Source organism: Anguilla anguilla, chromosome 2 (genome assembly GCF_013347855.1).
Source record: "Anguilla anguilla isolate fAngAng1 chromosome 2, fAngAng1.pri, whole genome shotgun sequence".
NCBI lineage: Eukaryota > Metazoa > Chordata > Actinopteri > Anguilliformes > Anguillidae > Anguilla > Anguilla anguilla.
In genome coordinates, this window is record NC_049202.1 from 37,645,083 (window position 1) to 37,669,380 (window position 24,298).

General features: G+C 46.6%; 1 protein-coding gene and 1 long non-coding RNA gene across 3 annotated transcripts in view; one reads left to right on the top strand and one right to left on the bottom strand.

Annotated features, from left to right (window-relative positions):
- The window catches only part of LOC118220804, a 3,018-nt gene extending 1,861 nt beyond the window's left edge, over positions 1 to 1,157 (bottom strand). The window contains exon 1 of the long non-coding RNA XR_004764012.1: positions 1,071 to 1,157. This is a non-coding gene — a long non-coding RNA (uncharacterized LOC118220804). The remainder of the gene's footprint in view (positions 1 to 1,070) is intronic.
- Positions 1 to 17,393, top strand: part of fbxl20 (F-box and leucine-rich repeat protein 20) — an 18,255-nt gene extending 862 nt beyond the window's left edge. For both annotated transcript variants that reach the window (XM_035405055.1, XM_035405056.1), the window contains exons 2-15: positions 2,300 to 2,361; positions 4,079 to 4,133; positions 4,405 to 4,479; positions 7,763 to 7,857; positions 8,943 to 9,011; positions 9,632 to 9,727; positions 10,044 to 10,170; positions 10,953 to 11,027; positions 11,879 to 12,009; positions 12,467 to 12,527; positions 15,515 to 15,559; positions 15,665 to 15,721; positions 16,218 to 16,430; positions 17,254 to 17,393. In XM_035405055.1, the coding sequence (XP_035260946.1) occupies positions 2,300 to 2,361; positions 4,079 to 4,133; positions 4,405 to 4,479; positions 7,763 to 7,857; positions 8,943 to 9,011; positions 9,632 to 9,727; positions 10,044 to 10,170; positions 10,953 to 11,027; positions 11,879 to 12,009; positions 12,467 to 12,527; positions 15,515 to 15,559; positions 15,665 to 15,721; positions 16,218 to 16,430; positions 17,254 to 17,361 (1,269 nt within the window). In that variant the 3' untranslated portion in view covers positions 17,362 to 17,393. The remainder of the gene's footprint in view (positions 1 to 2,299; positions 2,362 to 4,078; positions 4,134 to 4,404; positions 4,480 to 7,762; positions 7,858 to 8,942; positions 9,012 to 9,631; positions 9,728 to 10,043; positions 10,171 to 10,952; positions 11,028 to 11,878; positions 12,010 to 12,466; positions 12,528 to 15,514; positions 15,560 to 15,664; positions 15,722 to 16,217; positions 16,431 to 17,253) is intronic.
- The last annotated feature ends 6,905 nt before the right edge of the window (positions 17,394 to 24,298 follow it).

A 24,298-nucleotide genomic window follows, 5' to 3' on the forward strand; every position in this document is an offset into this window, starting at 1 on the left:
GTCTTTGTGTTGTTTTGAATCACAACTGTTCCTGTGTGTTGTTGTGATGGATTTAATTCCACATTTTTGACGAATATGATGTTCACTGACAGCTTCGAAAATGAATATTTGTGGAAAAACAATCTTCCTCTTAGTTTCAACACTAGACTTAATGCAACGACAGTCTTTACACAGTTTACGACCTAGCATTTAATAATGTGCACGTAATACAGCAGGGTGACGACTGGGCCTTCCCCACTTCGTCAGATGTAGGCTATTTTACAGAGTCCGCGACGGAGTGTTGTTTCTGAGCATGGGACTGTGAGTGCTAATGGCTGCTGCGGCTACGGGGCTCCGGGCTGCTGCAAACGAGCCTGCTCGATTGTCGGCCAAAGACACTCTTAACTTCACCAGCGGACGAAAAATTCAAAGTTGATTCAAAGTAACGATAGATGATTATCAAACTCGTGTACGCACAAAAATGATTTACCATAAATTCGTGGCCATTATGATATTCTAGCTGTCAAACTTTCTATTGTTTTGGGCTCTGTTGCTTCTCCGCTACCCGCAGCAGTGGATGATGATGTTAAACGAGATCCCTTGAATATTCCCCTCTCTATGTGTTTGTTCATGCCATGCAGTACTCAGTCGAGGTCTACCCTGACTTCTGTTCTGTAATCCCCAACCAGCCAGCGTGGGATTTGTGTGGTTTTATTTATTTTTAACGGTGCAACAGCTGACGGCTCAGAAGATCCAGGCCGTACCTTCTGTCCCGACAGCTGCGGCCGACTGATACGTGATTAGTATTAGTAACAAATACTAGCTTTCACATTTTATAATTTAACAGCGTGTAGTCATCGGAGTTGTTTCAATATTATTTGTAGATCTTTATGTTGGATCTGTGAAGTAGACTGCATAAAACAAAAGACCACTGATCACTACATTCTAGTGTTACATGGGTTAGACATTAGTGTTACATTCTAGTGTTACATGGCTACTACAGCAAGCTCGTTCAGTCAACACAACTATTTTCGATTATACTGTTGATGGTTGCATGTACAGCATTTGGCTTGTGTGAAATGTACGCTTACCCCTTTTACGAACTGCTCATTCCGTGTTTGTAACATACAAGGTTTCAATTTGAAGCCCTCCTGTTCCTGTTTGGCCATGGTCAAACTCATTTCAGTGGAAGCTAAGCCTATCAGATAACCAACTCGTTAACGTGAAACCTCAACTGGAACACATGTTAATTTAATACTTAATACAGACATCAGGGTGTTGGTGTCTGGACGTTGTATTGCCAGACTGGCTTGATTGTGCGGCCTGTATTGTGTTGCCTTTTAAACACAAACTGGCCATTCTCTGTTTTTATCATCAGAAAAGGGCAGTGAAAGTGCTTTTTTGCACAGCAGTATCCATTAAAAGAGCTGGTGCATGTTTTAAATGAAGCATTGTGTCTTACGAAAGATTGCTGTGGAACATTTCTTGACATGTTTTGTCTTGAGTAGTAAGGTGTAAACTGATCAAGGTGACCATTACTGTGAATTTAGACATGCAGAGAGGTAAATGGTGCATTTGGTGTTCTGCTGTTGGCAAAGTTGCTGAGGATAATTGTTTTGGCTTTTTGATTCATTAAAAAAATGTTGTTTGCATAGTAAAAGATTAGCCCAAGTAACCTCAAGATTTGCGCAATGAAAAAAAAAAAAACAAATAAATAATTATCCATGCTCAACTTCTCACAGTTGCCCAGCTGTTTCCATGCTGTCTCCATTCGGTACATTCGGCCTGTGTACTTTGTGGTCTTATGCATAACCGTGTGACTCGTACCACAGATTGACAAAGTAAGGATGAAACAATTCCCTTTCTGCCACAGATTGCCTATACATGGTTTTCTATGTTTGTTTAATAGTATCTTCTGCTGGATTGTGAACTACTGCCACAGAGAACCATCTAATCTTAACCCAAGGCAAACCCCCCCTCCCGCAGGCTCTCGCAGCATGCAACATGTCTGGGCATATAACCAGTTGATAGTTAGTCCTTTGAGAGTTGTGTGCATGTGTGAATGTGTCACCGTACTGATATGTACAATTGTTTTATATGAGTGGAAGAAATGTACTATCTACCTTTAGGAAGGCTTACAGTTTTCCCCATTCTGAGAGAAAATGTTTGACATTGAAGACAACTTTTAGCGCATTAAGTTTAATGCCATTGGTATTTACTGTGCGTTCGGTGCTTACTGTTTCAGCACAAAAGCTGAAGTGGCTTCTTGTATATTCTAGGCTAATTTACTGTTTTTTTTTAATTTTTTATGGGAAAGCAGATGTTCTCCAACAATGATGAGGCTGTCATCAACAAGAAACTACCCAAAGAGCTGCTGTTGAGGTGAGTGGTTCCTGGTCACTCCCCTGATACCCCACCATGGCTAGGGCATAGGGCATTGGGCACCATCACAGTCATGGGGGGGGGGAAAGAGTGCTCTTCCTCCACACCACATCCACGATATTACATTATAGGACATTGCCTTCATTTAGCAGGTGCTCTTATCCAGAGTGACCTACTATATATGAGAAAGGTAAGGTAATTCACCTTATTAATATGTGCAGTTGTGCTAGACCTGACTAACAACATTCCCAGACCAGTGAGTAGGCCTAAGTGTTCAAAAACACTAAATCATGAGTGCAAATTAGCTATGCTAACCAAGAACCAAGTACACATTCTAAAAGCTTATAGACTACATTTTTATCAAGCCCTATGAAGAGAACCCTCAAACCATTGAAATGTAACCTATAACTATACAAAATACTATAATCTGAATTGGTTCAATAGGTGCTACGGGGTGGGGATGGGGGGGATTGAGATAGAAGATAGCCATTGATTCTGTCCTGACCTCTTTGGGAAATTTGTTCCACCACTACGTGGCCAGTACAGACAGGCATCCTGACTAAGATAAGAAGCCATGTCGGGAGGGGAGAACCAGTCGCCTCGAGATTGCGAAACGCCGAGATCTGGCCGGGCCGGACGGTCGGAAGATTGATTGGAGTTATGGTGGAGCCGTTCCATTCGCTGCCCTGTAGGCCGGTGCCAAGGTTTTAAGCTCCCTGTGAGCTGGAGCGGATAGCCAGTAAAGCGAGCGTTGGGGGAGCGGGGAGGGGGGGGTGATATGAGCACACTCGGGGGAAGATTGGGGACAGGTCGTGCAGCTGTGTTCGGTATTAGTTGCGAGGGTTTAGTGGCGCAAACGGGCAGAATGGTGAGAATGGAATTTCGGCACTTCTGGCATGAGATTCAGGGCCTGGACTGGGTGGTGTGTAGATTCTTTGGAGGCTGTATATAAAAAGAATATAGAAGGCTGACTCGCTGCTGCTGTGTGGAGGGGAAAGGAGAGCTGGTCATGTAGGGATACTCCTTGGCTTCTTGCAGCAGAAGGCCTCTGGGTAAGCGCTCCTGTCGCATCTTTATTAAAGAAGAAAAACTGAGTATCGTCAGCATAGACATGGTATGAGAAACCATGGGAGGAGATCACAGATTTAAGAGCATTTTTGTGCATTTAAAGGGAAATGTATGATTGAGGACCTTACATGTGACTCTTATCTTACATGTCCCCCCATCTCAAAATGTAATTATCTTTTTGGCTTTAATTCTTTCGATCATTAGACAAAAAAAAAAGGCTCCTACCAGACACAAGATGAAAACATAATTCACGCCCTGATTTTGCTGGTTGTGCTTACTGTGTGTGTCTAATGACTTGCGGGACAGATGATGTTTAGCGACAGACTTTTAATGGACGAAATAAATACTAAAGGAGATCACTTCTGCTGGCTGCCACCTATCATCGTTTCATTTCAATGGGGTGCAGCTGTACCTACAGACCTGGTCCCTTCTAGTTCTCTTTGATAGGCTGGCTTCACATTGGCCAAACAATTTTCAGATGTACCCTAGTTCCCTCTAGTCCAATTCATGCCATCCTCTATCTTTATTATTCTCTATCTGTCCCTCAGGCCAGTCTACTTCAGTATGCTTTATTGGCAGTGACTACATTTAGTGAATCTGATTAAAGTTCGGTATACTGTAGTATACTATCTATCCTTCTGTTTTTCAGAATCTTCTCATTTTTGGACGTGGTGACGTTGTGTCGCTGTGCCCAGGTCTCAAGGGTGAGTCTGTTGGACTGAAGGCCTGTGTGTGTATCTGTCAGTTTGTCATCTTTTCTTTGTATCACTCTGTTAATCATTGTGTAACTGAGCTTTCTTGTGCCATGGTAAAAATTAGTTTTTCAGCAGGGTTGCAGTTTAGGTTGTAGAGCTGAAGTGCTTTGTGTAACTCTTCACATTTTAGTGTGCGTGTGTGTGCGTGCGTGTGTGATGCATGTCTGAGAGGACGGTGTGAAACTTGACTGTCCTTCTCTCCTTTCTCTCTTTCTCTCAGTCCTGGAACGTTTTGGCTCTGGATGGCAGTAACTGGCAGAGGATCGACCTTTTTGACTTCCAGAGGGACATTGAGGTCGGTATCCTTCCTCTTTCTTTTTCATCTTTCCTTTCATCTCTCGTGATCTGTCTCTTGATCTCTGCTCTCTTTCCTGTTCTTTCAGGCACCATTGATAAGCACTACACATCTGTTCTTAAATCTGTTCAGAACAGATACCAACATTATTAGGGTCACCATTTTTTCCAAAAGCACATGACCCACAGGGATTTAACATTATCATCATCGTAAAAGCAATTTTTTCCTAACACTTCGAGAGAAAGGAAAGTAAACATGGTGGAATGTCAAACAATAAATGTCCTTGAGTGACTAAGTATACCAGCATCCACCTGGTACACTACACACAGACAGATGAATTATATTCTGTTCATACATCCGCACACAAAACAAAAATGGAACAAAATTTGAAATAAGAAAACTAATCACCTAGTCTTGATATGGAGGTCACCAACAAGGGGGAATGATCTGTCAGCAGGGCACTCGAGAGCTTTGAATGGCGGACAGAAACCATCCACGATTTGACTGATGCATTTTTTTAATGCAAACCTTCCAGTAGAAAAACCAGATAACCCTGAATTACGTGCATTTCCCACTAAGCATGTTAATCAATGGTGGGGCAGCTTAGACAGAAGTCCATGGCGTGTGCTGCTGTTGCACATATAGAAAGTATGAAATAACTGGTCAAACGAGCTAATGGCATGTTTGCTGTTGTAAATGAGTCAACAGATGACATAGACAATTACGCTTTTGCGTGTTTCATTTCATTTTATTACTGCTGTACAGTTTTGGATGGCAGCCGGAAATACCTGTTCGACTTTGAGGTGGATTACTGCAATTGCACTACATTTGTCTCGGGTGATGCAAAGTTCATGTCAAAAAGCACACCAGAAAACCCTCGGAGGCTTGATTGAGTAATTTGCAGTCCATTTAACCCGCAATGCCCACATTTTGGCACTAGCAATGGCAATTTGTCCAACCAGTTTCCACAAAGTTGAGAAACTTTTGGGAGTTTTGTTAGGTTAAAAAAAAAAAAAAAAAAGATTGTGATGTGTTGTTCAAGCAGAAAGTTGCATCACACAGTTCTTCTAAGAATATAACAATGGTGCAAGGTTCAGATCTACCAGTAAAACTCCCAGCTGAGCCATCCAAAAAGAGCTGGGGTAGTTATGGTTCCGCTGTGCTGTCCCATTCCCAGTTCCTCCATTTCTGTTCCAGATTTGTAGGCCTAGAGAAGGACGTCTTGGCAAATACTGCTGTGCTGGCACAGCTCAGGGAGTTGTTGTACAACGAGGGTTTAGAGTCACAGCTCATATTAATGGCAGAACATGGCAAATGCCTCGTTGAGATGATCTGTCAGGAGAGGGGAAAGAAATCAGAAATCGGAGTACATGAAGCACGCAATAAGAATAGACAATTTAAAAATGGGTACAATACCACTGGCTCTGCACACACAGTGCAGTTAAAATAATGCATGGCAGTGCATCAAAACATTCAGAGAAGCTACAGAGCAACTGACGGCATATTACAACCCCAATGCACTAAAAGTGTCTCTTTCAACCAGCAACTGATTTGACAAAACTCCCCCTGGACTTGAATAAAGGATTTGACGAGAACCGTTCTTCCGAACTAATCATTTTCAAATTTGCACAAGAAAACCGCCCTACGGCGGCACTGGGGTAGTTCTGGGGCAGAGGCAGGAAAATCATTTGAAAAATTGTGCCGAAAACAAAAAATTATACTGTTCCATTCCAACCGACTCTGTTGATGCATAAAGATGGCCATGACTGCATTAAATCACAAAGTTTAAACCTTGCATTTTAATTTAAATTCAGTTAATCTGTTTTAATCAAATTCCTTTTTGTAAGGCTACACCTACTACGAAATATTTCATTATTATGAGTAGCCTTCTTTGTATAATTTTTTGTGCAGTTCATATAACTGCCCTTTTCACACGTAGGTTGCTTGACACATATTAATAAAACAAAAATATAGCACAATGCTATATGTTACCGTTGCATGTCTGTGGTTCTGATAACCACCCTGAATGCAGCAGGTGACCATGTATGAACATGTGGTGTAATGTGATCATTGTCTAAAACATTCTCTCCTAACATCATGCTGAGGAATTAATGAAATGTAGGTGAGAACTCCTTTGGAAAAGATGGTGAACCTAAATATGCACATTTGCTAAATCCATGTACACGTGCTTCTCTACTAGTCTTTAGCCCTGGTAAATAATCATTTAAACCCTCATCATAGTTCTTAAACACACATTAGAACAGTCCTCTGTTTGCACAAAGGAAGCATTGTCGAAGTGCTGCTTATTTTTATGTGTCTGATGAGAATTATTCCTTTCTTACTCTGCATTGGACATTAGGTGTATGTTCTCATAGCCTGAGGGAACGTTACATTTAATCTTGAAGATAATTTGCTGAACTGAGTACAATAAGAATTTCAGGATATAATCATAGTGGTGATTATCGTTTTTTTTCATGATACATAGTTTAGCATCCACATGCATTGCTAGCATGCACTTGCTTTCCCAGTGTACAAACTGGTTATTCACGATGAAGGACGAAGGGACTTCTATATGAAATCTCAAACACACCAGTATCAGAACAAAAACAGAAGTGGATAGCGATGCGTGTTGGCGGGACATGGACAGACACTGGGGTGCTGCCAAAATGACAAGTGGAAGGGTGCCAGAGAGGCGGATTCATTCATTCGTACGTTATTGGCAGTCAACAGTGGTTGATAGTACATTGTTTTAATGCCAACATGTTTAGCTAAGACATTAAAGGACAGGAATGCAACAAAAGGGTAATTTATTGGCGTACATATTGGAGGATGTACATGAGGAGGACTTGTGTTAATTCCTGGCTTGGTTAAACTGTACTTCTTACTCTTTTGAGCAGATTTTTGCTTGAACAAGTGGTGGAAGGAACCTGATTCATTTGGTTCTGTATATTTTTTGTTGCCGTAGCAAGTGCGTTTTTTAAATTAATGACTGCCTGCCTTTATCAGGCAGTTAATTTGTCAAAGCAGAATTAACTAGCGTTTACAAGGCTGTCTGAGGCGGTATGCAGCTTGCATATATGCTGACCACAGGGACGTGGCTGGTATTGGTGTGTGCTGACTGTCTTGCTTGTGTGTGTGTGTGTGTTCGTATGTGTGTGTGGGTCTGTCTGTGTGTTTGTCTGTGTGTGTGTGTCTGTCTGTGTGTCTGTCTGTGTGTTTGTCTGTGTGTGTGTGTGTGTGTGTGCCTGGGTCTGCGTGTTTCCTATGTGTGTGTTCTCTGCAGGGCCGTGTGGTGGAGAACATCTCTAAGCGCTGTGGAGGGTTCCTTAGGAAGCTCAGCCTGCGGGGCTGTCTGGGCGTTGGGGACAGCGCACTCAGGTGAGGCGGGGCGGGGCGGGGGGAGTGGCTCAGCCCCTGGGTGGAATGGATGGGGCAGGCGATGAAGATGGCTGTGACAAGTGGGAGGAGCTTGGAGGGGCTGATGGGACAGGAGAGAAATAGAGAGTGCCCCCTCTGGGCTAGACATGCTCCACGACTATGCCATGGGACCAGCTGCCGTCTGGTCTTCAAATATACCAAGCAGGGCCGGCCCAAGGTTTTTGGGGGCCCTGAACAAAAGGTCTATATGGGGCCCTCTGTTTCGGTCGAAAACCACCCCCCAAGCCCCAGCCAGCAAGATTTGGCACCAATAGAAATATATTTTAATGAAAAAGCCATTGTCGTAGGGAACACAATTATTTATTTAAAAAATATATATTTATATATATCTTGGAGGGAGGGGGCCCCAAACCAATCGCCCTCACTACCCATCTTCCGCCGTGGCCTGAAGACTCATCTCTTCAGACTACACCTAGACTAACCACCACCACGCTGTATATTTCACTCTAAAAAAAAAAAAAAAAACCTTTTCATGACACTTGTTACATGTTTCCCCATCCCAGCACTTTTTGGTAATTTGTATTTGTCCTAATACTGTAGCTTATTCTTCTGCCTAGTTGGCTTTGCAGAGGTTAGGTCAGAATAGTGTTCACTGTGTGAACTGTGTTCTTGGCTAGAAATAGCTGTACAAAATAAGTATTGTACCTTACTGAACCTGTGTTTAGCAGTTGTCTATGACCATGAAATGCACTTTTTGTACGTCGCTTTGGATAAAAGCGTCTGCCAAATAAATGTAATGTAATGTAATGCGGGGCCCTAAACAAATGTTTACTTTGTTTATTGGCTCGGGCCAGCCCTGATACCAAGTAAATACCAAGAGATTCCCTCTTGTCCCTCTTCCTTCCCCATCCTTTTGTAAATTTGTTTTGTGGTATGGACAGCCTGCTCATCTACATCGTGAAGGTGTTCATGCAGGACACGAGCGAGAAGGTGTGCGTGTTTGCGTTTTTAAAGACGGAGGACGCGGGTCGTCCGCAAAGCGGTGCGCTGGTCTCACCTTCGTCGCCCTCGTGTGCTTTTTGCAGGACCTTCTCCCAGAACTGCCGGAACATCGAGCTCCTCAGCCTGAACGGCTGCACCAAGATCACGGACACGTGAGTGCGTTCGCGAGCGGCCGCGCCCAGCGCACTTTCGCCGCTGCGTCTGACGCGCTGGCTGGAGTTTTATTTAACGGCATGCCTTCTGAGGGCTGCATTGCATGTGATTGGTTCTATCCGGCGTCCAATCAAAAAAAGAAGGAGGTGGGGTCATTATTCTGCCTGGACAGCAGCCTCATATGCCCAAGTGGCAGCCTTAGTACTCTGCAGATTTAGTGTAGTGGTTAGTGTGATAGACTTTGAAGCGATACGATGACGCATCAAAATGCTTGAGTTGATATTGTTCAGTTCAGTCCAAGAAAATGGGGTTTGGGGGAAGGCAATCTTAATTTTTCTTTGTTTTGTCATTTTTGTTCATTAATTTAAATTTCAGCGATGTCCCTTGTCTAACAAACGTAAGAATGGGTCATTGCCTGAACATAATATATTTATGTTATTAATATATCTTGATGAGATTTCAGGCTTGCACTTCCTACTGCAAATGACCCGCCTCCTCCTTTTCCTCATTGGGTGCCTGATGGAACCAGTGACGTGTAATGCTGCCCTCAGATAAATAAAAAATCCTATGTGCGTCTGACGCTCCGCCCTCTCCTCTCCCTCTTGCCCTCTCTCCGCAGGACGTGCACCAGCCTGAGCAAGTTCTGCCCCAAGCTGAAGCACCTGGACCTGGCCTCCTGCACCTCCATCACCAACCTGTCCCTCAAAGCGCTCAGGTCAGCCGCGCGTTTGCAGAGCGCAAGGCCCTCATTGGCCGCTAGCCCCGCTCAGTTAACGGTGTCACCTGCGCGTGACGGACATGTCTGCAGAATGACCGAGGGCAGCCACACGACTGTAGGCACAGACCAGACTTACAGCACCTGTGCATCTGTTTGACAGTCTGTGAACCTCCCCATAGGTATCCAAGTTACCTATGCATACATAGGACAATGGTGTGTTTCTAGAACATAGACTGGTTAGATACCAGACTTGAAAAAAGATTTTTTTTGAGCAGAGGTGCGCTTTACTGATGTCTCTCCCATCTCTTTCCAGTGAGGGGTGCCCCCTGCTGGAGCAGCTGAACATCTCCTGGTGTGACCAGGTAACCAAGGACGGAATACAGGCTCTGGTGCGCTGTTGCCCCGGCCTCAAGGGCCTCTTCCTGAAGGGCTGCACGCAGGTACGGCCTCCCCGCGCTGCTTGGGAACTCACGTCCTCCGCTTTGTCCTCAGCCAATCCGCAACCAGCAGATTTGGCTGAGGTGGGACAGTGCCACTGTATCTCTGAGTAAGCAAAGTGTGTGTTAAGGCTGCACCACAGCCACCGTAAACATAACAAAGCCAAAGGCTACTTAAGACAATAGGAACAACCGTACGCCCTACGGCTGAGAGAAAAGTAAATAGGGACCGCCCTCAGAATTCTCCAGTAGAACTCTGGCTCCTCCGGAGAAAGTCTTTACAAAGGCCTCCAACAATTTTGCGCAATTCTGATATGATGGACGGAGGACGAAGTGTAGCACAGTGGGTAAGGAACTGGGCTTGTAACCAAAAGGTCGCAGGTTCGATTCCCGGGTAAGGACACTGCCGTTGTACCCTTGAGCAAGGTACTTAACCGGAATTGCTTCAGCATATATCCAGCTGTATAAATGGATACAATGTAAAATGCTATGTAAAAGTTGTGTAAGTCGCTCTGGATAAGAGCGTCTGCTAAATGCCTGTAATGTAATGTAATGTAATGATAAATAAGGCTCCTTACTGATAAATAAGGCTCCTTACGACCCTCGTGGCAGCCAGTGCCCCCCCACTGAAGGCTGAGGGATGTGACGGTGTGTAACTCAGCTATAATGGCTGCTCAAGCATGGGTTTTAACATGTTGGGGCATCTGCAGTACAGCTTATGTAGGTTATGTAGAAGCCTCAGCTGTTACACCCCATATCTCACTTTGTCCCTTTTCCCTGTGCAGCTGGAAGATGAAGCTTTGAAGTACATAGGGGCGCACTGTCCCGAGCTGGTCACTCTCAATCTCCAGACGTGCTCGGTAAGTTCCAGACCCGGCGGACCCACGGGGCGCCCCGCAGTGCGTCAGGGTTCTGAACCGGGCCACCCCGCCCCCAATCGGACGTAGGGAGGGGACCTGCTGTATCGACGCATTGCCCGTTCTGTGTAGTAACCCGTCATCTTCGTGTTCAGTAACTGGCAGTACGGAAGGGGGGGCGTGCCTTCCGCGGGTCTGGTGTCCCTGCGCGTCGGAGCTGGTGCGCTCTGCCGTCCGTCCCTGCGTGATAAACGGGCCGCTTTCAGTCAGTGTTTTAATCTGGCCGGCTGCGCGGGGCCCTTATCGGGTGGCCGTTCGTCAGGCTCGGTGACAGAGGGGAGCTGAGAGGCTGACTGAAGCAGCGGACATTTTCCATCTTACCCGTGTGGCCGATAGCGAGTGAAACAACACGTTCTTTTTCCGGGCTCAGTTTGTCTTCCTCCTTAATTCTGCCTCACAGAACAGGCGTTTTATCGGCACGTTTTATCCACATGCACGCACACACACTTGCACACACACGCACGCACGCACGCACGCGCGCGCACACACATGCACAAACTCCCAGATCCAAGTTCAGAATCACTTCTCTTTCTTGTATTTTCACTTTGTCTCCTTTATTAGTGTTTTACTCCTCTGGTTTCACACCTTCTCACTTTCTTTTCTTGATGCATATATAAATGTTTTTATGTAAATATGACATCACCAACTCTTCGTATTTCTCTCTTATACCTCTGTTTACGCAGATACTTATACTGCGGCTAATTGCTCAGCTGTACACTGCAGATACTAATGTCAAATGGATCTCTCCCCCCTGCCCCCCCCCCCCCCCCCTTTCTGTCCATCCCAACGAGCAGCAGATCACAGACGAGGGGCTGATCACGATCTGCCGCGCTTGCCACCGGCTGCAGTCGCTATGCGTGTCCGGCTGTGCCAACATCACAGATGCCATCCTCAACACGCTGGGCCAGAACTGCCCGCGCCTCAGGTACTTTAACACACACACACACACACTGCCCCTGTGCCCCATCGACCCCCCACACACACGTGCATCCACAGCCAGCGCCGGGCTGGGAGAGATACAATCAGGTGTACCGGCCCACCCTGATTTACTACAATCGTCGTTTCGGGTGGGGGGGGGGGCGGGGTGGGGTGGGGTGGTGAGGTTGCGATTACGGACTTGGGGGGGGGGGGGATCCTGGACCGGCAAGTGCCAGAATTTCCAGACGGCCAGTCCGACCATGTCCACAGCCCGTTCTGTCCGCCGCCCCGACATCTGAGTCGTCAAGGATACAGATGGCCCTCGTTAGAGCATGTGTATACCAGCACATTCACAAGGCCGTGGGGGCCCAGCCAACCTGAGGCCCACAGCACAGGTATCAGGCCCATTAGGCGCTGTAGGTTAGAGAGGACTCTTAACTGTTTACTCCTTGGCTCTCTTACAGAATACTTGAGGTGGCTCGCTGTTCCCAGCTAACAGATGTGGGCTTCACCACGTTAGCCCGGGTGAGTCTCCCTCCTGGTCCACTCTCTCTCTCTCTCTCACTCACACACTCACACACAAACACACACACACCAGCAGCCGCTTGAATAGGCATGCACTTACACCATTCTGCTAGATTTGTGCGATTCCCATTTACATCTCTAAAACAGTCGTTCGCAATATCCAAGTGCTCCTGTTCAGCACGTAGACCGTGCTCTTTGAAATGATGCCGTTTACCTCCCCTGTAATTCCCTCCGTTCACCCACGCGTTCTCAGAAACAGAGCACTCAACATTCATGAAGTAGTCCGGAACACTTTTCTCAGTATCGTAGTAGGCAAAGAACATTAAGAGAAGCCTGTGTCGAAGTAGGGAGGGTGCTTCGTTTTGTAGCGGTAAGGATACTGCAGGTATTCTCCACTGTCTCTCTGAGAGTTTCGTTTTGTAGCGGTAAGGATACTGCAGGTATTCTCCACTGTCTCTCTCAGAGCTTCGTTTTGTAGCGGTAAGGATACTGCAGGTATTCTCCACTGTCTCTCTGAGAGTTTCGTTTTGTAGCGGTAAGGATACTGCAGGTATTCTCCACTGTCTCTCTCAGAGTTTCGTTTTGTAGCGGTAAGGATACTGCAGGTATTCTCCACTGTCTCTCTCAGAGCTTCGTTTTGTAGCGGTAAGGATACTGCAGGTATTCTCCACTGTCTCTCTGAGAGTTTCGTTTTGTAGCGGTAAGGATACTGCAGGTATTCTCCACTGTCTCTCTGAGAGTTTCGTTTTGTAGCGGTAAGGATACTGCAGGTATTCTCCACTGTCTCTCTCAGAGCTTCGTTTTGTAGCGGTAAGGATACTGCAGGTATTCTCCACTGTCTCTCTGAGAGTTTCGTTTTGTAGCGGTAAGGATACTGCAGGTATTCTCCACTGTCTCTCTCAGAGCTTCGTTTTGTAGCGGTAAGGATACTGCAGGTATTCTCCACTGTCTCTCTGAGAGTTTCGTTTTGTAGCGGTAAGGATACTGCAGGTATTCTCCACTGTCTCTCTGAGAGTTTCGTTTTGTAGCGGTAAGGATACTGCAGGTATTCTCCACTGTCTCTCTCAGAGCTTCGTTTTGTAGCGGTAAGGATACTGCAGGTATTCTCCACTGTCTCTCTCAGAGTTTCGTTTTGTAGCGGTAAGGATACTGCAGGTATTCTCCACTGTCTCTCTGAGAGTTTCGTTTTGTAGCGGTAAGGATACTGCAGGTATTCTCCACTGTCTCTCTGAGAGTTTCGTTTTGTAGCGGTAAGGATACTGCAGGTATTCTCCACTGTCTCTCTCAGAGCTTCGTTTTGTAGCGGTAAGGATACTGCAGGTATTCTCCACTGTCTCTCTGAGAGTTTCGTTTTGTAGCGGTAAGGATACTGCAGGTATTCTCCACTGTCTCTCTGAGAGTTTCGTTTTGTAGCGGTAAGGATACTGCAGGTATTCTCCACTGTCTCTCTCAGAGCTTCGTTTTGTAGCGGTAAGGATACTGCAGGTATTCTCCACTGTCTCTCTGAGAGTTTCGTTTTGTAGCGGTAAGGATACTGCAGGTATTCTCCACTGTCTCTCTGAGAGTTTCGTTTTGTAGCGGTAAGGATACTGCAGGTATTCTCCACTGTCTCTCTCAGAGCTTCGTTTTGTAGCGGTAAGGATACTGCAGGTATTCTCCACTGTCTCTCTTGAGAGTTTCTTTGTTATGAACGGGCCTACCGTTACATTGCATACCCAGATGGCGATGAGGTACTGGATAATATTGAACTGGTTGCAGTACTGGAAACATTTCAGAAACTGAAGATGAACATGTCAAAAGGATCTGCTTGTGTGGACCCAAGAGTACTTTCAAGATCTAGGGGAGTTTATTGATGGTCCTTATGGCTGGAGACAGGAACGTGTAATACATAAGAGGGTATTGAAAAGTGTAAAACTATAATAGATCCAAAAAAAGTGCAGGCTAGTTGGTTTAACTTGCATCTACCGTGAACTATTTTATACATGGAGTGAGATTTCGAAACATGTTCCGCAAAGTATCATGTGACTCATTGTGAGGTTATTTCAGGGTACATAACCTAATGACTCCTTGCAAGGTTACATCAGGATATATATCATAGCCACATTGAACCACATGAGTGAAAATGGGAGGATTTTGAGTTGTGTGCAGTTTTGGGCACTACATTATTACCATAGAAGCACTCGAAAACATTAAAAACTACACGGAAGGGCCGCGAGATTTGCTGTCGGTGTCATGCGAATGTAAATGGTAAAATGGTAAATGGACTGCATTTATATAGCGCTTTTATCCAAAGCGCTTTACAATTGATGCCTCTCATTCGCCAGAGCAGTTAGGGGTTTACGGGTTAGGTGTCTTGCTCAAGGACACTTCGACATGCCCAGGGCGGGGTTTGAACCGGCAACCCTCCGACTGCCAGACAATCGGTCTTACCTCCTGAGCTATGTCGAATGTGTCCCAACAAAAAGAGGGTGAAGGAGGATTTCGGTGTTGAGTTTACATTTTTAAACGGGATTGATAGTGGGGCACGGAGGCTGTGTTCTGTTAGCAGAGCCGGAAGGCATTGGAAGAAATGATTTAAAAGTGAATAGCGCTTTGATTTTTTTTTTACAGGGACTGTAAAAGCATTAAATAGCCTTCCAGGCCTTGTAATGGAGACATAGACCCTTGGAGTGTCCGAGACCAGGATTGATAACAGTCGTACATACGCACTAGGGCTCAGGGAAAATGACCAATTAGCATAGATGGGATATATTGCCTGTTCTCATCATTAAACCTTCAAAAATCATACTCGTGATCATAGTACGGCTCATCTGGGAAGGACACGGGTAACGTGGAGTCCATAAAACTCTCAAAAGACACATTGACACTTCAGTTTTAGCACAAATGTTATAGCTTGGCTCAGTGATCCATTAATCTGTCATTGTTCTTTAACATTTTATAGTGTCTGAATCTCTGTACTGAATCTCACTTTTTTCCTCCTCCATCAGAACTGCCATGAGCTGGAGAAGATGGACTTGGAGGAGTGTGTCCAGGTAAGCTTCTACGGTGTCCCCTGGATCTGACTCATAAGGAGTGAGTCCAGCTCTTTGACTCTTTCCCCCCCTCTCCCCCTTCTCTCTCTCTGTCCTTCTGTTCAGATCACAGACAGCACGCTCATCCAGCTGTCCGTCCACTGCCCGAGGCTACAGGTCCTGGTGAGTTCACAGCGGCCAGCCCTCCAGCCCTCCAGCCCTCCAGCCCGGCAATTAGCTCGTAGGCACAGTGGGGCCGCGCTAATAGACTTGCTACGTGCCGCTCGGCGTAGCTTATCCCGACCGAATGGCAAGTCACGTGACGGAAACCGGTTCAGCGGTTTCAGACTTCCAACGGTGGCTGTTTCGCCTATTCTAATTCTAGTAAAGTGAAGGGGGGGGTGGGTGGGGGGGGGGGGTCGTTCGGGAGACAGCAGCGCCATCTGGTGGAAAATTCCAGAATGTCCGTTAGATTTATTTTAAATCGGCTCGCCAGTAACATATGCAGCTATGCACGCGCCCCACGGGATTTGGGTTATTTAAGGTCGGCCGTGGTTGATTCAGGGGGAGTGTTCAGATGCCACGCATTGTTCGAATATCCCAGTAACATACCCGCGCGGTGACCCACTTCTCCATTCCTCCCCCCTCCCCCCCCCCCCACCCCCCCGGTCTCGTCCAGAGCCTGTCCCACTGCGAGCTGATCACGGACGACGGGATCCGGCACCTGGGCAGCGGCCCCTGCGCCCACGACCGGCTGGAGGTCGTGGAGCTGGACAACTGCCCGCTCATCACCGACGCCTCGCTGGAGCACCTGAAGACCTGCCACAGCCTGGACCGCATCGAGCTCTACGACTGCCAGCAGATCACCCGCGCCGGCATCAAGAGGCTGCGGGTGAGCGGGGCCCTCGCCCTCGTCCTCTCGCGGCCGGCGGGTCTTGGCCCCGCCCGTTCCGTACGCCGCTGCACCGTCACGCGACCGCGCGCTCACGTACGCTACTGTGACATCATCACTTAACCTCAAACCAAATGTATCTATGTAGGGATTTATATGTAATATACGTCCTAGCATGATACACAGCATAACATAGTCTAAAACCCCCACAAAGGCTAGTGTAGGGGCACCGTGGCAAGGAATAACTCCCTATGTAGGCAAATGGGAAGAAACCATTGGAGGAGCCAGAGTCAATTGGGGAAACCCATCCTCCTTTGCTTGGCACAAGCTGTGGGTTCATGTTGACCGTGGTCAATCAGGACCTCATTCTGTCATATGTTTGCACCCTCACACTCTTGCACAGTTGCACACTCTCACACACTGTGATAATGTCCCCACTTGCCCCATTTTGTCATTGTCAAACCGTTACACTGTCGTAATGTTTACATGTCATCATAATCACCCCCACAGCCCACAACATCAACCATCTTGCCCTCACAGGTTCATATTGCTGTACACTTATGCACTGTCACCACACATGACCATACCATCATGCTATCACATGATGTTACCCAATCAATATGCCAACGAATTGCCGTACAGTATACTGTAATAATTAATTTTAGGGTGTTTAAGTATTTCTGTGGCTGTAACTGTATAGGTGAGACCTCAGTTGACTTTTACAGTGACATCCACGTCCTCGTTAATGCGGTCTTGCACACGAGTGTCAGACCGCCGCCATTGTGAGCCCGCTGAAGTTGTCTCTCTCTGCTTCTCTGTCCAGACGCACCTGCCCAATATCAAAGTGCACGCCTACTTCGCACCCGTCACTCCGCCCCCCTCCGTGGGAGGAAGTCGTCCCAGGTTCTGTCGCTGCTGTATCCTGCTATGATGTTGAAGGCACTGCCCCCCCCCTCCCCCCCTCCCCCCTCCCCCTCCCTGTTACCTCTGCCCACCCCTCCACATTTTGAGACACTGAATCCATGAGTCTGCCTGCACCCCCCCCCCACCCCCCCACCCCTCTCTGTGGTGTGGCAGCTGGGTGCCCCAGGCGCTGTGGAAAGACGGCATGCGATTGACTGACTGCACGCCTGGAGCGTTCCTGAGCCCCACACGCCCCTCCCCGCGGGACTGCGGTCCGCGTCACGACATTCCCCGTCACCCCGGAGTCACCGAGGGCAACGACACTGCTTCCCGTTCAGTTTACCTCTCCAAAGAAACGCTCATGCACCTACACACGCGCGGGCACACACACACACACACATACACACACACACACACACACAGACACTCACACAAACATACACACACACACATACACATGCACGCACACACACACGCACACATACTCACACACACACACACACACACACAAACATACACACACACACACACACACACACACACACACTCGTGTGCACACACACACACAGCCTTTAATCAGGTGTAGTCTTTATCTTTGTGAAATAACTGGTCCTGTGGCTCTTTATAGAGAGTGGAATGTAAGCCCCAACCCATTTTCTTGTGCCCTTCATCAACCAAAACTGTGTGATTCCCATGTCTTCAGTGCACGGTACCTTTTTTAACAACAGGCGCGTATTTGCGCGTGCTCAGACGTACACACACACACACACACACACACACACACACACCATGCTCCGAACATCGTTGCCCTGCTCATCGCCTCATCCTCAACTTGAAGCACCATAGTGCTTAAAGAAAGAAAAAGAAAATCATATTTTTTATAACGGACAACAAACGAGACGGAGGAAGAAAGGAGGATTCTTGAGATGCCAAATGTTGCATGTTACAATTCTAGTTTTTTAAATATAAATGTGTACATATGTAAGTAATATAGGAATCTCTGCCAGCTGTTTACCCGACTGTGGAATGCTATACTGTAGGCAGGAGCTGAATGGAGAGAGCCGCCTCGGGTCAAAGTGGCTGAACGTGGTGATGGCGAACTGGGCCTGGGTTCAGAGTTGGCCGCTTCAAAGAGGTCGTGGTGGCCGCCATTTTAAAAAACCCATTTCTGAATGTCCCTCGCAGCCCCATTGACCCACGAGGGCTGTTTCTCGCGTCTCTGAAGGTGGGCTTGGTTGAAGGGAAGACAACCGAATCTTCACCTCGTTTAAGAAAAAAAAAAAAAAAGTTTGACCCGAACACAATCATTGTTTTCTTTTTGAGGAGATTTTTTTTTTAACGGAGGAGAAAGAAAAGGACTGAGACATGCAAGGGGAGGTGTGGTGCTTTTGACGGCAAAGGAGAGGCACATTTGCACTAGTTACTGCAGCGAAGCGGCGAAGCCCCGCGAGGTTTCGGGCGAACCCCGCCCGGCCACCGTTGCACCCGGACAGAAGTGTCCCACGCCGATGTGTGTGTGTGTGTGTGTGTGGCGCAAGCGGAGCCGAAACGAGGAGCTGGCTTTCGTTCACATTGCAGGTGTGGACTAAAGAACATCCCTAGTTCCCACGGACACCAGAGAAAGATCTGTCCCTGCTGTAAGCTGCTTATACAGTAACCCTGTAGGGGGGGAGGGAGAGGTCGGAGGTCACGTCGTTTCGGCTACAGATGAAGGCAGCCCCCTTTAGAGGTTGTGATTTGGCAGGAAGTGGGGGGAGTGGACAGCGATGCAAAGAGGAAAACTTGAAAGGACACAAGGATGGAACATCATGAGGACCCCCTCGGCTGGTTCATGGGGAACAGAGGCTTGGGGGGGGGGGGGGTCGAATCCCATTCCGGTGTCCCCACCCACCTTTTCTCAGTTCTGCAGGTGTGATTTCTCCTGATTGAAGGCCAGAGGTAGAATGGAAACAGAAATGGGAAGGAACAGGAAGAAAAATTATGATAGCTTGGAACATTGCAGCAGCAAAAAAAACCAAGGGTCCCCATTTGGAAAAAAAACATGTAAACCAGTGAGAAGTTGGTATAAATGCGACCCAGCTGTGTGTGAACATGGATGTAATGTTGCATTTGAAAACCTTGTAAAATCGGTGACAGAGCAGGTATGATTTAACAAACGTTTATACTGATCAGGAGTTGTGCACGGTTCTTTCAAGAGCATTTCTTTTTGTTTCGCCGTAGAGGAGACGTTGAAGGTTATGGCTCTGCGGACTCTAGATCTACCTGGCAACCTGTTACGCGTTTGAATTTGAGTCATCTCCTGCGCTTTCTCACCGAATCTACATTTTCCTCTCAGCGTCCAATATTTTTTGTTTGTTTCTCCGTTCCACATTCGGGGGATTGAAACGAGTGCTCTAGAGAATGGTCTCTAGCTTCAGAACTCTAGCTGCGTCTCTCTTCCCTGTAACTGTTAGCTGTGACGAGAAGCGAGGAGGGGAAATGTTTGCTACCGTCGATTGTCTTGCTCGTGTCATTTAGAGCCAGTTGGGCATCTATACTGTAACATGGGGTTTAAGGTCAGGGTGGAGGCCTAGACCTAGGCCCTTAAATGGCTGCCATTTCCCAGGCCGTGATTCTTGCGCAATCCTGCATTTAATCATTTATCATTTATCGCCCCCTCGAGTAATACGTGACGCTGAATGTGTTTTGAGTCCGATCGTCTCTGGAGAAGTGCTGGCTTTCTTCAGGGCTTCAAGTTGTCCTTGGGTGAATATGCGGGTTTAAGGGTTTGAGTGGAAATATCCATCTTCCTTCCTTGGGTCTAACAGCGAGACAGCGTGAGAGGAGGCTCCTGGCGTGTCTGTATTTTACCTCATTGTTTGTGAATTTGAGGACGATTAGAAAAGTGCTTATGACAAAACCTTTAGAAACCAAACACAAGGTGTTGTTTACTCCCAGTGGAACTATCTAGTCTCATCTGGCTTGAATGAAGGGCTGCTTTAAAAAAAAAACTAAACAAAAAAAAAACAATTGAACAAAAGACTGTTTAAATGACTCTTGAGGTAACCTGTCAGCAGAGGGGAAAACAAACACTGGCTTGTGATTTTTGGTTCGGTCTGTTGAATGTGAGGGTTTCAGAGGAGATGTATTCAGTGTGCACTTGCCAGACCCCACCCAAAACCCTTCCACCACCCTCCCACCCCATAGCTGCTCACCATGGTAACCATTCCATGGCAACAACCTCACGACAAAGGAAAGAAGTCTCTTTCAGATATGCAGCTAGACAGACCGATGGGCAGGCACCTTCACAGACAACCTCCCCCCAAACCCCCCACCTCACAGACAAAAGGTCTTTTTTTTTTTTTTACACAATCCTTTTTTAAATCAGAGCTCTATTGAAATAATGCAACGCCTTCAACAGATCGCTATTGACGTCCTGCAGATAGAGAGGGGCCTTGAGCTTACAGCCGAAAGCAAGGCAAATGGAAAAACCTCTCGAGTGTACTTCCGTTTAACTGCAGGTCTGAACCGTAGTGAAGCCTAAGCAGGGCTCGTGCGGTTCCGTTAATTTTCGACGGATTGCGCGATCTCGTGAGCGAGACCCCCGCAATTGGATGATCGTGTTCTTGCCGGTGATTTGACCCCTCCTTCCGTTCCTCTCTCCTCTTCGGCAGTCACAGTTTGGTTTTTACCTCTCCAGGACGGATCCCTTTGCTCTGCCCGTTAATTAGTACAGAGTTCACTGCTGTAGAGCGTTAAAGAAATGAGGGCAAAAGCACAAATCTGTTTCGTGAGGGTTGCTGTTCATGGGACACGGTGTGCGCTACGGAGAAGTATTGCTCACGTAACTTGTTCAGAGTGAATGCCTTTTCTGTGGGTCTCTCGCGAGGTGTAACGACAAGAACTTTCAGCAGATTTACTTTCTGGAAATTTCTAGTGTGATCCGTGCACTCCTTACTCTGGCTGGCTAGGAGGGAGGTGCAGCTTCCTCTGCGGATGTGTGAATGGAAGCCTGTGATCCTGGGTCAGTGTGGTTTCAGTGTAGATCCAGAGTGACTCGTTCTCTGCACCACGGTGAGATTGGGACCTGTATGGCTGATGAACAGGGGTATGATGATCATCTGCAACAGTTATAGATATTATAATTATTGTAAATCTTTTTCTTTTCTTTTTTTTTTTTTTTTACAATTAACCAACCTAAATGAATATATGTATAAATAAATATATAACTATATTATTAAGATCTTTGTTTTCATTTCTCTGTGTTCCGCCATGTGATTTGTTGGGTTGAGCAAAGTGTGGCTCTAGAGTTTATCCAATGTACTGCTAGAGCCTTAGCAGAAAATTTAAAAATATTTCTTTAGTGGATCCACTGTGCCCTTTCCACAACAGAAATTAACTCGCATTTCTTGGGGCTGTATCCATAAACTTACACACCACCCAACAGCGAAATACAGTATTTTACAAGTTCATATACTCATACATGTATATTATTACACACACACACACACACACGCATATATACAGCCCCGTGGCTGTATGCGTGAATATGTGTGTGTGATAATATAGTGAGCGCCATAATGTTTGGGACAAAGACTCCCCCCCCCCCCCCCCCCTTGATTTAGCTCTGTGTTCCACAATTTGTAATCAAACAATTCACATGTAGTTGAAGTGCGCATTCTCAGCCTTTTTTATGGGAGTTTTTATATATTTTGGTTTCACCGTGTAGAAATTGCAACACTTAATAGTGCCCCCATTTCAGGGCATCATAATGTTTGGGACAAATGATTAGTCGGTGATGCTTCCTTAGTGCGGGTATAGAGAACTTTCAGTACCTAGTTTTGATTCTAGCCTTTTGATTTCGTTTTTTGGTCTGTTATTGGAGTTTGTCAACATGAGGACCTGAGTTGTGCCAGTGAAAGTCAAGGAAGCCATCATGAGGCTGAGAAATAAGAAATAAACAGTTAGAGACATAGGCCAAACATTAGGCTAGGCCAAGGAAGAGCTCTACAGTTGATGATTGTAGAATTCTCACCATAATGAAAAAAAACCCAAATGGCTGTCCTCTTCAGCAGGCAGGCGTGGATGTGTTAGTAACTACTGTCCATGGGGGACTTCCCCAACAGAAATAATGAGGCTACACTGCAAGATGCAAACCACTAGCCACAAAAACAGGATGGCCAGGTTACAGTTTGCTTGGAAGTATCTAAAAGCCTGCAGAGTTCTGGAAAAAGGTCTTGTGGATATCTGAGTGATGGCAAGAGCAAAACGCCAATGGACACTGCGCAAGATCAAAAGCACCACCGCCCCCTCATCTGTGAAACATGGTGGCACGGGGTGTTATGGTTTGGGCATGTGTGGCTGCCAAGAACTGGCGAGCATGGGTGGCTGCCACAGATACTGGCTGACTTGTCTTCATTGATGATGTAAGTGCTGATGATAGCAGCAGAATGAATTCTGAAGTGTACATAAGCATCTGCTCAAGTTCAAGCAAATCCCTCCATTGTATTCACTGGAGAGGTCTTCCTTGGCTGACCAGGATCTGTTATTTTTGTACACACAAGTGGACATTAGGGAGCAAAATTATGGAGCTCCCTGTATATATATATATATATATATATATATATATATATAGTGTGTGTGTGTGTGAGGGAGAGAGAGGTTGTACAGTTATAGCTCGTTGTGATGTATATCAGTATTTCAGTGGTTCTCTGTCCACTCTACTCCTGATTGGAAAAAGGTACCGTTTTTCCGCTTGCTGACAAGCAGCAATTGAACCGTCACGATGATGCACAGTTACAGCCTCGGGGGCTCCGGGGAGCAGCGGTGTTGTTTACCCTGTAATCTCGTGATGAAGTTCCTTCATTTTCCTCCGAGCTGACTGGAAACAGGCCTGGGTGGTATCTGCAATGCACAAACAATCCAGATGGTGTCAGTAATGGACTGCGGGATGAATCTTGAACGTCAGCGCCGTAGGTAACGTGTTCAGACGCCGACGGCGAAGAACAGCACAGCGAAGCCCGCGCGACAAGCAAGAACTGGCGAGTCAGGTAACCTAACGACAGGCAGAAAGACGCGCACTCACATTTTTCTCTGTTTTATTATTATTATTTATTTTATTTTTTTCATCATCATTATTATTCACAATGAAGAGAACGTTTCATTTGTTTCCACAATGTTGTGACGCAACGCCGGGTCGTGACCAGAGTCAAACGGCCAATGAACTGGTCCGGCGCTACAGCGGGCGACAACGAGGTGACGCGTGGCGTGACGCAGTCGAGCCTTTCAGACGCCACCGGGGAGCGCTGCTGCCAGTGCCGTCCTATTGTTGCTATTTTTTGCTTACTGTAGCAGTTCAGCTGGTGCTGAGACACCTGGAGCTGCACCTTTCATAGGAAAAAGATTGACACTGAATTTGTTATTGCCGTCTCTAAGACTAGAAAGGCAAAAAGAAACAAAAAACAAATAGCCCGAATTCGGTCCACTGGTCCACGCATGTGCTTGCATCAGAGTTCGCAGCTAAAAAAAATATGCCATTTAAGTACCTCACGTTCAGGTTAAAAATAATCTTTCCTAATGGTGCACTGAGCACTTAATTCCTGTAGTGAATAGGTGCTTGTATAAGATCCTGGTCTATTTATACAGACTTCGGTAAGCAGATCTGGTCCCTGTTGTCAGGGCTGTGAGATTATACTGTGGGAGGCTGACAGTGGTAAAGTACATCTGAACTTATGTAAGAGCTCAGAGAAATGCTCCTTTGACATGCCTGGTCTATGGCGGAGATCCTTTAACAAGGCCCCTAATCCTGGGACGAGAGTCTAGTTCAGGTCTCCTGAGGTCATGTGTGCTGTGTCTACAAATCTGTTGAGTGCAGTGATGATGTAGGGTCACACTGCCCGTGGTGACCAGTTTCACAAGGCAGGAACAGACTCGCATCACAGCAAGAGCTCGCTAGCGTTAGCGGAGCCATGCGGACTGACAGACGA